Below are 14,829 nucleotides of genomic sequence, written 5' to 3'. Positions count from 1 at the left end.
AAGGGAGGATAGATTAGAAAGGACAAGAGGTGGGATGATGCTGATGATAGCAGATGAATGCAACCAACAAGATTTGGAATCAGTTCAGCAGATGGCAGTTCTTTTGAGTCAATCTAGTGTGAGATCAAGGCCATTAGGACAAAATATAAATTTGGTTGCTGCTATTGGCCAGGGGATGCCAGGGATGATGAAGACGTATCAACAGATTAGTACTAGTGCATTTCAAATAATTATGTGGTCATCTACTTGGGAGACATAGATTGGAAGGAAGAAATATCACATGGCAGGAAGAAAATGAAATTTATACACTTATTGAGAGATAGAGAGATACTTACTTGAAGAAGAATGTAATGGAGGGGATTCGGGATATGAGGATGTTGGATCTTGTTATATGGTCAGAAGACCTGTCTATAACTGAGGTGACTACATTGCTCCAATTGGGAAAAATGATCATCTGGTCTTGACTTAAGAGACAGCAAAACATGTGGAAATTCTAGTTAAGAGGGTGTGTATGTGGAACTAATTAGGCAGGTGATTACGATACAATTAGGAGGCAGTGTGAAGCAGTACCGTGGCATAAAGTTCTACAAGAGAAGGATGTTCACAGTGCATGGGGGATAGATAGTCAAGGGATATCTGGAGGAAGCAATATCACACTGTATATCTAGGGAGAAAGGTGAGCAGCTAACTCATGAACAGTACAAGAAAGGTGACCAGGATGGTAAGGAATGCAAAATCAGATTCTGAGAAGAAATGAGCCAAACAGGTGAAAGGAAATCCCTAAGAGTTTTGTGGCAAGTAGGAGGAAGAATGACTTTGGAAGGATAATTTTAATGAGTGCAGATTGTAGAGAGGTAACAGAGGCAAATGAAATTGTTGATCTACTGAGTGATCATTTTGCAAGGGTATATCATCAAAGTGAAGCAAAATTGTTGTGATAGGGAGATGCGAGAATAGAGGTTGATGAATTGGAGGTACTTAGGATATTGCAGAATCTGAATGCAAATACATCTGTGAGATTGGATGGGATATCAGCTTGCATTTTTAGAGAATCTGCAGGGGAATTGGTGATGACTAGGCTGTTTAATTTTAGAATCAGCTCTGGCACAGTCCCAAAAGAGTGGAAGGAGGGTAAAATCATCCTTTGCATAAAGGAGGATCTAAGTCTTTGGTAGCAAACTATACCACAATCAATATTTCAGGAGTGGTGGGAAAAGTACTGGAAAATTTGGTCAAAAAGAAAATTCAGGAATGGGCAAGTCATGCCTTAGTAATGTATTAATTATTTATAACAGGGTGACAGTTGAGTTGGATAAAGGGAATGGCTACCCAACGATACTGCTGGATTTTGCAAAAGGTGTATGACAGGATACTATATGGAAATCTATTATATAGACTGCAACAAATGGGGATGGATATGAAACTGGTGATTTGGATAAGAGGGTGGCTGATGGATAGATACCAGTAAGTAGTATACGGAGAAGCAGAATCCAGGAAAAGACAGGTGACTAGCGTGATGGGCAGAAGGGCTCTTCGCTTGGACACTGCTGTTTAATTTTCACATAAATGATACAGGAAATAATTTGAAGGAGATATCATCAGCAAACAACTGAAGATACAAGGTGATATAGAGAGCTTGCAGGATGATTTAAAAAGGCTGACTATTTAATGTGGAAAAGTGTAAAGTTATGCATTTTGAGATACAAAGATTACAAGCCGCGTAACACATTGAGGAAACTGTACTCAAGGAAATTGATGAGGCTGGGAATTTGGGGATAGTAGATAGAGAGTTGAAGTATAGAGAACATATTGCCAAAGCAGCAAGGGTAGCTCACAGGATTCCTTGGTTATTGAAGAATACATTAACGAGCAGATATAAGGGAGTTGTCATTCCTCTTTATAAAGCCTTAATACGACCACATATATTTATTGCTGTGCTCACAGCTGGGATGAGGAAGTGATGGAGAGAAATCAGAAGAAAGTGAATTTCAGCACTTGACTAGAGAGAACAGAAACAAGAAGTCATCCGTAGAAGTTGGTTAAGACTGTGGTTAACAAGGGCACGAGGACTAGATTTTTTTTTTTGCTTCGAGAGTAGTGAATGAAGGCAATGGTTTGCCTGAGTCAGTTGTAAGTGCTTTGTCTTACAACAACGGTTTCAAGGGGAGGTATGATAGATATTTTGTTGCTAGTTTGGGTCTCCCACAATGAGTCTTATGACTCCATGCAGGTGCCCATGCAATAATACTAATAATATAAATAACTATTCATAACCCTCCCAAGCTTTATATCATTTGCAAATAACTGAATACCTGCCTATAGTTTAATAACAGTATCATTCAAATACGAGGGTGGTCTGAAAAGTTCTCAGCCTCGACCGCAGATGGCAACAATATTAGCACAATTTTTTTTTTCTAAGTTGGTACATCTGTCATAAGCATCTTTGTGAAATTGCAAGTCATTGTAACAAGTAGTTTGTTTTATACAGCTGTCTAAAGCAAAAATGTTGTCTGCATCCCTTGAAATGGATAAAATTGAGTATCGTACGGTTATAAAATTCTTTGTAAAAGAAGGTTTAATGGCAAAAGAAATTCATTCAGAGTTCATAAAAGTTTATGGACATTCTTCTTCTTATTTTCGACAATTAAGAAATGGGCTGCTGAGTTGAAATGTGGTCGTATCAGCCTTAAAGATGATCCACATGAAGGACGCCCAAAAAGTGTAACAACCCAGAAATCATTGATCAAGTGCACGATATGGTATTGGACAACCAGCGAGTCCAAGTACGTGAAATTGCTGAGACTATAGGCATTTCAAAAGAACGTTAGGATATATTTTGCATGAAGAATTGCATATGAAAAAGCTTTGCGCAAGATGGGTGCCACGCTTGCTCACGCTTGCATGAAAATCTCTGAACAGTGCTTGAAGCATTTTAACAAGAATAAAACTGATTTTATGCATCGATTTATTACCATGGATGAGACATGGATTCACCATTACACACCAGAATCCAAACAGCAGTCAAAACAGTGGACAGAAGCCGGTTGTTTAAACAAAATACCTTTAGCATCAGTGTTATGGGATGCTAAAGGTATTTTGTTTGTTAATTATCTTGAAAAGAGTAAAACAATGACCGGGGAATAAATTTACGATCTTTTAACCAGATTAGACGAAAAAATTCTTGAGAAAAGACCCGGTTTGGAGAAGAAAAAATCATCTTTCATCAGGACAATGCACCGGCGCACAAAGGTTTTGGCAATGGGAAAATTAAGGGATCTGCATTATGAATTGTTGGAGCATCCGCCCTATTCCCTAGATTTGGCTCTCTCCGACTTCTATCTCTTTCCGAAACTAAAACTCTTCCTTGCTGGTCAGCATTTTTCTTCGAATAAAGAAGAGATCTTACTGAGCACCACTACAGGGATGGGATAATGGCGCTGGAGCATCACTGGAATAAATGTATTAGTCTTAAGGGAGATTATGTTGAAAAATAAAAATAATTTTGAAATTATAATTTTGTTTTTTCATTGTTAGGCCAAGAACATTTAAGACCACCCTCGTAAAGATTGAACATTACTGGTTAGCAATGAACAAGAAGGTTACTAGTGGAGTTCACTGGTCTGAAGCCACAGGGTTCAGTACTGGTCTCACTACCAAATCCACACTGCTCCTCAACATGTAGCTCTCTGATATATATATCAGAAATCTCCTTATCAGTCCAATCTGCTAACCTGATATCTACACCCATGTGTTGCAACTTAAATATCAGCTTATGATCTGACATCCTACTAAATACCTTTGCAAAATCTAAAGAAAGTACATATTTAGGGACACAAAACATATGTTTTGAAATAGACGTGTTTTGTGTCCCCAAATTTGTAAATATGAATGCTGATCAATGTGCAATCTTAAAATAAAGTAAGTACAGTTTATTCATTAGCCTTATCCACTGCCCTTGTTACTCCATTATAAAGGAAACCCGAGTAATAAACAAGAATCCCTTAACAAAATGTGTACTGGTCTGCAGAAATAATATTATATTCATCTGCTCAATTCTGTATATGAGTTCCTTTCACTTTTTCCAAAATCTGAACAACTACAGAATAAATACAAACTGATCTATAGTTTAATACATCCATTCTCCATTAGCCTCTTCTTCCACTCCTAAGGAACCTGCCTCAGTCCAAAGTTTGGTAAATGGCACAATCATTTCCTTAGCACATTATCTTAAAATGCATGGATAAATCCCATCCATTTCCCCCCTTCCTACCTACCTACCTACATACTTCACTCACATTTGCCATGCTCAGAATTTGGAATACATCATGTCTATTTACTTCTAATCCTTCATCCCTCTTTGTCACCACCCCCTCACCAGGAATAAAGCTTTATTAACCAGAATTCTTCATCCTAATAAAGTGACCATTAAATAACTCAACTATTCATCTGCCTGCCTTAGTTTTCTGACTACTACAGTATCTCTATCCTGCAAAGTAATCAGTCCACAATCTTTTTATCCTCCTGCTGGCCACATAATGAAAAAAATTTCTAGAGATTCTCCTTGGAATCTAGCAATAGTCCACTCTCATATTCTAATTTTCTCTCCTTACTATGCTAATCACCTTCCTAGCCCAAGCTTTATATTCCTAATGCAGCTGTTTTTCACATCTCCCTTTATATTCCTAATGCAGCTGTTTTTCACATCTCCCTTTATATTCCTAATGCAGCTGTTTTTCACATCTCCCTTTATACTTTCCATAACTCCCTTTTCATCTGCATTTTCATTTTGATTTCCCTTTTCATCTGCATTCATATTACTCCAAATCACTTAAGATAAAGTCATGGAATACACTCAAAATATACAATGTATTCAAGTTATACAATTTGCCATTGCTATCAACATTATTTTTAAGTATCTCCCATGCGCCACTGACCAATCTTTCTTGAAATTCATTCTTCCATTGCACTGTTACAATCTGGTTTCAAAGTCTATTATAGTTGCCTGCCATATAATTCTTCTTACATTCCTTCTGCTTCAAATCAGGACCAAATGGTCATGTTCACCAACTGGGGAATGTATCACCTCTCAGTCAGAATTGGATCCTCTGATGTTATGACAAATATGCTATACTTTTCAATTTCTATCCCTGTTTCCCTGGATCACTGAACATTTTATTCCAACATTTAATACCAACAATCTTCCGAAAGACCGAGTCAGTCAGCATCACAGACTCATTGCCTTTATTCCTAATGCTCCTAGCATTTTGCATACAGAAAAAAAACAAAAAAAAAACAGTACATTGTCAGTATTCACGTTGCTGTTATTACTCTCTACTTGGCATTGCAATATAGTATACACCTTCTCATTTTCAAGGCACTGTCCCCACACGTCCATTTCTGCTATCTTCAACTCTACAACTGTAGTTATATGGTTGAATGCTTACTTCTCTAGAAAGCAACAGTCTTTCCAAATGCTTACATCCTTCTATGTCCAAATGCAATGCAATTCATTTCTTGCATATAGCTCCCTTTTATCCTCAAATGTACACTAAGCATCCATGTATTCCACTCCCCACCCCTTGTTACTCATTCTTGCTGTCACCTCATTCATTATCACTGCTTTTCTCCTCCACTCTGCACTATTCCACCAGTGCATCACCCTCACTGTCTTTCCTGTCACATATATCTGCTGTACAATCCCTCAATCTCAAATATCTTGTTATGTGATGCACACTATCTCTCAGATTATTCATACCAACTATTGCTATCATCTCTTCCACATTTTTCTCTCACTTCACTGCCACTCTCTCCTCCAGTAAAGTACTCCTCTAACAGTGTATTCTGCACACTACAAGTCATTGAATCCATACATTGCACTCCTTACCACTTTATAAGCGCTTCCGTAGCACAATTGGAAGAACGACGGTATGTTGCACCCTTTGATTAGAAAAAGCCTAAGTTCGATTGTCATCATGAAGGGAGAAATCTTTATATGGGCTTTTTCAATTGAAGGTGAGTTAGTCGATCTCATATGGTGGTAGCAGAGTTTTTTTTCTCCCGGAAACTTGCGTTTTTCATCCTGCACACAGACAAATCGGCCCTTCAGAACACACACAATTTACAGACAGGGAATACTAGCTGGGGTGGTGGTGGTGGTGGTGGGCAGTAGATGGCATTGATGTAGTAGAGGTTCTGTGTAGTAGTGGAGACAGAGAGTTGTACAGTAGGTGTCCTCCTGCGATGAGTCTTCGGACTCCTTGGAGGTGTCACGAATAATAATAATAATAATAATAATTTATTCTTTCATTCCTCTCTCACTGGCATCAGTAATCCTTACTGCATTCTCCCCCTCTCTCCCCCCTTTCTCTCCCACTTTCTCTCCATCCTCTCTCTCTCTCTCTCTCTCTCTCTGTCTTCCATACTTTCTTGATTTTCTCAAATCTCCACTTTCTCTGTTTCTCCCAATCTCTTGCCTTTTTCTCTTCCCTATTTTCCCATGCCCTTCTCTCACCACACATACTCTTGTATTTTATTATTATTATTATTATTATTCCTGACACCTCCAAGGAGTCCGAAGACTCATCGCGGGAGGACACCTACAGCTGTCTCAACCACTACACCGTACCTCTACTACGAATCATCTCCATCAACGCCATCTACCGGCCACCACAACTAGTATTTTTTGTCTGTAAATTGCGTGTGTCACGAATAATAATAATAATAATAATAATTTATTCTTTCATTCCTCTCTCACTGGCATCAGTAATCCTTACTGCATTCTCCCCCTCTCTCCCCCCTTTCTCTCCCACTTTCTCTCCATCCTCTCTCTCTCTCTCTCTCTCTCTCTGTCTTCCATACTTTCTTGATTTTCTCAAATCTCCACTTTCTCTGTTTCTCCCAATCTCTTGCCTTTTTCTCTTCCCTATTTTCCCATGCCCTTCTCTCACCACACATACTCTTGTATTTTATTATTATTATTATTATTATTCCTGACACCTCCAAGGAGTCCGAAGACTCATCGCGGGAGGACACCTACAGCTGTCTCAACCACTACACCGTACCTCTACTACGAATCATCTCCATCAACGCCATCTACCGGCCACCACAACTAGTATTTTTTGTCTGTAAATTGCGTGTGTTCTGAAGGGCCGATTTGTCTGTATGCGGGATGAAAAACCCGAGTTTCTGGGAGAAAAAACCCTGCTACCTCCGTATGAGATCAGCTAACTCACCTTCGATTGAAATCGTGCAGATAAAGATTCCTCCCGTTGCGACGAGAATCGAACTTAGGCCTATTCCAATCAAAGGGCGCAATGTACCGTCATTCTTCCAATTGCGCAACGGAGGTTAACCATTTGTTGTACTAGATAACCTCGCTAGTCACTTAAGCTCTTCATTTATTCTACTCAACTTAGTCTTCATTCCTTTCATTTTCTTTCTCAACATTCTACTTCTCTCTCTCTCTCTCTCTCTCTCTCTCCCTCTCTCTCCCCGCACATACTGCTTTCACCTAACATTCAACCCCACAATCACAGCCATCCATCATAATATTTCTCTCTGCCACAATATTAAAGGTCAACTACATAGATGCCATTTTCATATTCTGTTCACTCTCTAATATGCTATTTGTATATTACTATTACTATTATTATGGGCAACTCCAGGGAGTCATTAGACTCATCGAGGGAGGCCCCAAATCATATTCATCACAACTGTTCGACATTCATACAGTATCTATCATACCTCGCCTTAAACTCATTCACTGTCACAGCATCCACCACAGACTCAGGGAGCGCATTCCACTCATTCACCACTCTAAAAGTAAAGAACCCAGCTCTAACACCTTTACTAACCACACTTTTGCCCAGTTTCCATGGATGTCCCCTAGTCCTCCCACAACCAGCCCTGTTCTCAAAAATATCTTCTGAATTAATTTTATAGAAACCCTTCAGTAATTTGAATGTCTCAATCATATCTCCCCTCCTCTGCCTATCAACCAATTTTTACAACCCAGAAATCCTCAACCTGTTCTCATAAGGGTCATTCCACAGACCTGCTATCATCTTGGTCACTCGCCTCTGAATCCGCTCCACCTCCTCCCCATCAAGAAGAAACCTAGGTGACCAAATCTGGGCACAGTAGTCGAGATGGGGTCTTATCAAGGCTCGATACAGAGGAACAATAACCTGCTTGTCTCTGCTTGTCAATGTATTCTTCAGCAACCAAGTGATTTGATGAGCTGATTTGGCCACTTTTGCAATGTGTCCCCTAAATTTCAATTCCTTATCCACCAACACTCCTAAATCTCGTGCCTCATCAATTTCCTGGAGCACAGTTCCACCAATGCAGTAAACTGCCGCCAATCTTTTCACCCCAAAATGCATAACCTTACATTTTGCCACATTAAATTGACATCCATTCTCATAAGCCCAGACCTCCAATCTATCCAAATCATCCTGCAAAATTTTGACGTCATCTGCATTCACTATTGCCCTACCAACTTCGCATCATCCGCAAACAAACGAACTGTTCCTCTCAGATCCTTTCCTATATCATTTATGAATAAATTAAACAGCAGTGGTCCAAGAACAGATCCTTGTGGCACACTACTAGTCAGAGGCCGTCTTATGGACTCTACTCCTGAGTAAACCACTCTCTGATATCTCTCCGTCAACCACCCTCCTATCCATCTCACCAACCCTATGTCCATCCCCATATGCTGCAATTTACTGATTAGAATTTCATGTGGTATCCTGTCAAAGGCCTTAGCAAGGTCCAGTAGAATCACTGTAAACCCATTATCCTTATCCAGTTCAGCCGTCACTGTGTTATAATACGTGAGCAAGTTACTGAGGCATGACCTACCCTTCACAAAACCATGCTGTCCCCGATACAGTATCCCATTTTCTTCTATCCAATCTTGTATTTCCCTCTTGACTATTTTCTCTAAGACCTTGATAATGATTCCTGTTATGCTGATTGGCCAGTAATTTTCAACAGCAGCCTTGGAACCACCTTTGTGCAGTGGAACTATTTTCCCCTCTTTCTACCCCCTTGGGACTGACCCAGACCCGAGGCTCAAATTAAACAAAATGGTCAAGGGCACTGACAATTCTTTAACCGCTTCACGTATGACACAAGCTGGTATACCATCCAATCCCACAGATGTATTGACATTGAGGTTCTGTAATAGACTAGTTACCTCTACTTCATTCATCACAATTCCAGTATAAGCTGTTGGTTCTTCCATTCCTGCAAAGTCACCACCTGGATGATATACTCTTGCAAAGTGCTCGCTCAGTAATTCCACAATACCGACTGATTCGGTTACCTCCCTACCCTCAGCATTTTTTAAGATCATTCTACCATGAGCATTTTTCCTTTTACTTGCAACATATTGAAAAAACTGTTTGGGATTCTCTTTAGCCTGCATGGCCAATTTTCTTTCGTAATCTGCTTTTGCTTTTCTTACCACCCTTGTTACCATCCTGGCCTGAGCCTTATACTGTTCCTGCACCTGATGGTCACCTTTCTCCTTAAATTCCCTCCACAATTGTTTCTTTTTTTTGCAGCTCAAGCTTAATAGTGTTAGTCATCCATTTAACCCCTACTTGATTTATTATTCGGACTCTTGGTATACAGTCAACCATTGCTTCCTGCAAACAGTTCGCAACCACCTCCCATGCACTATTAACATCCAGCCCTTGCAGTTTTACATGCCATGGCACCGAGCCAAGCATACACACCTAAGCTTGTCATACTTACCAGCCCGGTAATTCCACATGTACCCTGTCTTAATTGTAAATTCCACTCCTTTAGCCACCTCCCAAGTCATGACCTTATGGTCACTCTCACCAATTGGTGGCAACATGGTCATGTTCGTTACAGCTACATTCTCAGTTGCAATTACAAGGTCCAGCACTCTCTGTCCCCTGGTATTTTCCACTACATGTTGCCGTAGATAGTTGTCCCTTAATAACCGCATAAAATCCAATTCCTTCCTCCTATGTGCCCTCTCCTCTTTCCAGTCAATGTTACCATAATTGAAATCACCCATAATAATTACCCTCCTTCCACTCATTTCTTCTATTTCCTACGCATACTATCCCCACCATCTATTCCATCACCTGGTCGATAGCAGCACCCAATTGTATATTTTGTTCTGCTAGATTCTATCTCACACCAAACAGCCTCAAATGTGCTCTTTTCTCTATCCTGCAGTTCAACTTCTATACTCCTTGGCTGCAGCTCATCAGCTATCATCAATAACACTCCTCCCCCCTTTTTATTCACCTTGTCACTCCTGAACACGCTATACCCATCACATTCAATCCCACTAGCTTTATCATCTTCTGTCAGCCATGTTTCACTAATACCAACAACCTGCAGCCTGGAAGTGCCAACCATGGCCAAAAACTCTTCCTTCTTGTTCCTAATACTCCTGGCATTAGTGTACATGAATTGCAGAAGCCCATTTGTCCCATCCCTACATTGATGCCTTATACTAACTATCCCATTCTGATTTGCTGTCCTTAGTACTCACTCGGGCATAATATACTCATTCATACACTCAACTGTCTCCCTAAAGTCTGCATATCTACCCCCCCCCTCTTAATAAATCTAGTTTCCCTGAGTGTACATCCACTTCCACATCATTCATCAACACATTACACCAATTCCATTCAATTGTAACCCATATACAAGTCAGTACACTGCTTCTGCTTCTACCAAGCCTGAGACAGTAACAATCAAGACACCCAGTGCTTCCCACTGCCTATATTTATGCATATGAACATTCACTTTTTTTTTTTTTTTTATATGATGCTCAGTCACAAAAGGTCTTTGAAAACTTATAATACACTAGCACTATAGGTGGGCTCTGGAATTTTTTGAGTGTTTTATTAATTTTATATATTTTTGGATTTTATTTCTTTTTATATAGTTAAAAAGTTGGCTATAGAGACCAAACATGAAACTTTTCAGGCCTTCAATAAACAGGGAGATGAAATATATCTTCAACCTACAGACAGTCACCAACATTTATGCCCACAGTGAATTTGAACCTTCAGCCTGGTCAGAGAGTGAAATTACTAATGATTTGGCCAACCAAGCCAACACACACACACACACACACACACACACACACACACACACACACACACACACACACACACACACACACACACACACACACTCACTTCCTTGCTTACCACCTTTTTAACCCACAGCATGCATATACATAACATGATATGAAATCCTCCAATATGCTTCAAATGGTGGAGGGCCGAGTAACAGCATGTTGGCTCTGCCAGCTCATATGAGTGCAGTTAGACACAAGATAATGAATTCATACAAAACAATTGCTTAAATGATATGAAAAAACTCTCTTGTGTAAACTTTAAAAAAAAAACAGTATTAGTAATGATACATACACACACACACACATTCAAAAAATATTCTCTTAATACAAAAAAGTTATATAACACCTCACACTCACTCTTTACTTCAAAAGCTAGCACCAGCTCACCTTATGCTTGGGTAAAGAATTAAAGCAAGATTTTATTATTGAGATAAAGAGCCAATAGGCTTCACTTTTATATTTGCATATTAGTCATATTTTGTATGTTATAAAATTTGTGTAATAGAAGAAAAGAAAACATATGTGAGAAAAACATAAGTTTAATAAGAGGATTTTTGTTATGAATGTGTAAGTATCATATATATATGGTACTTATTAAATTAATATTAGATGAATAATGGTCAGTGTGTGTTACACAATTTTTTGGGCTCATGCTTGGATAATAATTCTAATAGTATTAATAATAAAAGATATTATTTATATAAATATATACATCCATACATCCTGATCAAATTAAAGTATCCCTGGTTAAGGCCTTGAGGAGTGCCATCCCTACAATGTATTCCTGTGCATCATGCTTGCTCCCAGTGATCCTGTTTCTTCAAAATGACTAAGTATTCGTCTATGAAGGCTACTATCTCCATGTGCAAAGTGCATGGAGATAGCAGCATTTGTTCAGGTGATGAAATTTGTGGAGTGTAGCAAAAACTGCAATTGTTTAGATAGTACAGCTTCATGAGCAAAGCACATTGGGGCAAGGTTAGTGCCATTACTGTAGATGCCATTAACAAACAGAATGAAGGAAAAAAATCCTGTATCCATCTTTTTTAACCTCTCTGGTGGTGAATTTTTGAACTACTTTGTTTTTCTTAGATATTGCATCCAAATGACATACAGTGTATTCTTGCAAAGTTTCACAGCATTCGGATCATTGGATGGCACTGCACAAGGCCTTAAATAGGGATACTTGAATTTTGATCACCCAGTATATATACATATAAGTGTGTGTGTGTGTGTTTGATTGCAGTTGTTATAATAATTTGTCTATTTTTTTAAAAACTGAATAGTATTTATATCAGTTGATATTGCTGACTATTTCTATTTTTTTTAAATACAGATCGACCTTCTCCTCCTGAAGGACCCTTAAATGTTTCAGATGTCACTAAAGATTCTGCTACTCTAAGTTGGAAGCCACCTAAAGATGATGGTGGTACTCCTATTAAACATTACATTGTTGAAAAAATGGATACATCAAGAGGAACTTGGACTGAAGTAGGAACCACTGCAGATACGAAATTTAAAGTTCCAAAACTATTTCACAAAAAATCTTATCAGTTCAGAGTAATTGCAGCTAATGAAGTGGGCAATTCAGATCCGATCGAAACTAAAAGCAGCACCATTGCCAAAGATCCATATGGTATGTTATTTATTATTACAGTTTTTTAGACATGCTGGTTTCATGTCTCAGTTTGATCTTTTTATCTTTCAGTGATCTAAGAAATTGTGCTATTAATACAGTATATTGGTAAAGTACAAAATCTGAATTAATCAGTGGCCTAAAGATAATTTTTTACCTAAATGCAAGAGCCTCTGTAGCTCAGGCAGTATAGATGAAGCCCTTTGGTCAGAAAGACCTGGGTTCAATTCCCATTCATGATGTGAGGAACCTTTATCTAGTCTCTTTCGACTGGTCTCATATGGAGGTAGAGGGTTTTTTTCACCCAGAAACTCAGGTTTTTCATCCCTCAGAACAAACAAACTAGCCCATAATCACACATAGATATACAGTCATAAAATACATACTTAATCTCTCATTAGGAGGGCTCAACCAGTTCTAAGGGATGGTTGAGGAACGGGAAGAACCCTCACACTAATAAATAAATAAATAAATAAATGAACCTAAATGCATTTTATTACATTAACTCAGATATCTCTAGGTCATTTTGGTTGCCTTTTTTATTCTATATATATATATATATATCGATATTTTTCAATGGAGAAATATACCACTGGATATTTCTCTTTATATTATTTTCAATATCATTAATGTGCAAATTAAACATCAGAGGCCCTGTATTAAGCCCTGTGAGGATGCATATGATGTATGGTTTTTTTTAAACAACAAAGCAACAGCTAAACTGAATAAAGACACAGCTATACACACACAATCTGCTGCACTCCAAAGGCATTTTGAGCAGGATGCTGCATGAAACCTGGTATGGAGATCAAAAATCTGATATCTGTCAACTAGCTGCTTTCTTATACATGTTACCAGCTTCAGTTTTTCCTCGTTTGTTCTGATCTCCACAACAGGTTTCATGCAGCATCCTGCTCAAAATGCCTTTGGAGTGCAGCAGATAGTGTGTATAGCTGTATCTTTATTCAGTTTAGCTGTTGCTTTGTTGTTTAAAAAAAACTGAGTAAATTAATAAGACAAGACCTAAGTATTGTCAAAGTATTGGAGAAGTTGATCAAGAGCAAAATACAGGAATAGATAGATGGAAATGGGATACTGTAGGGGGGGGGGGAATGGTTTTGTGAAGGGTAGATCATGCCTCACTAACTTGCTCACATTTTATAATACAGTGACAACTGAATTGGATAAGGGTAATGGGTTTACAGTGATCCTGCTGGACTTTGCGAAGGCTTTTGACAGGATACATGGAATTCTAATCAGTGAACTTCAGCACATGAGGATAGATATAGGATTGGTGAGCTGGATAAGAGGGTGGTTGATGGAGAGATATCAGAGAGTAGTTTGGTCAGGAGTAGAGTTCAAAGAAGGCCTGTGACAAGTGGTGTGCCACAGGGTTCTGTTTTTGGGCCACTGCCATTTAATTTGTTCACTGTTGATATAGGAAAGGACCTGAGAGGAACTGTTCAATTATTTGCCGATGATGCAAAGTTGGGAAGAGCAATAGTGAATATACATGATGTCAAAATTTTGCAGGATGATTTGGACAGATTGGCAGACTGGGCTAAGTAGAATGGATGTCAGTTTAATGTGGCAAAGTGTAAGGTTATGTATGCATTTTGGGGTGAAAAGATTATCAGCGGTATACCACATTGGTGGAACCATACTCCAGGAAATTGACGAAGCCAGAAACTTGGGAGTGTTAGTGGATAGGGAGTAAAAGTTTAGGGGGAACATAGCAAAAGTGACTAAATCAGCTCATCAGATCACTTGGTTACTGAAGAATACTTTGATGAGCAGAGACAAGCAGGTTATTGTTCCTCTTTATCAAGCCTTGATAAGACCCCATCTTGACTGCTGTGTGCAGATCTGGGCACTAGGGTTTCTTGATGATGAGGAGGAGGTAGAGAGGATCCAGAGGCAAGTGACCAAGATGGTAGCTGATCTACGGAATGAACCTTACGAGAACAGGGTGAAGATTTGTGGATTACAGAAACTGATTGATAGGTGCAAAAGTAGTGATATGATTGAGACATTCAAATTACTGAGGGTTTTT

The 14,829-nt window shown here is 38.9% G+C and overlaps 1 protein-coding gene across 1 annotated transcript in view; it reads left to right on the top strand.

Moving 5' to 3' along the window:
- The window catches only part of LOC150096673 (twitchin-like), a 2,440,784-nt gene that overhangs the window by 1,363,066 nt on the left and 1,062,889 nt on the right, over nt 1–14,829 (top strand). The window contains exon 73 of the mRNA XM_090408679.1: nt 12,477–12,776. Coding sequence (XP_090264805.1) covers nt 12,477–12,776 — 300 coding nt within the window. The remainder of the gene's footprint in view (nt 1–12,476; nt 12,777–14,829) is intronic.

The sequence above is a fragment of the Typopeltis vanoorti genome, chromosome 18 (assembly GCF_054136105.1).
Source record: "Typopeltis vanoorti isolate ZY-2024b chromosome 18, IOZ_Tvanoo_1.0, whole genome shotgun sequence".
Classification (NCBI taxonomy): Eukaryota; Metazoa; Arthropoda; class Arachnida; order Uropygi; family Thelyphonidae; genus Typopeltis; species Typopeltis vanoorti.
Note: the sequence above shows the minus strand (reverse complement) of the source record. Positions and strands in the feature narration are given on the sequence as shown.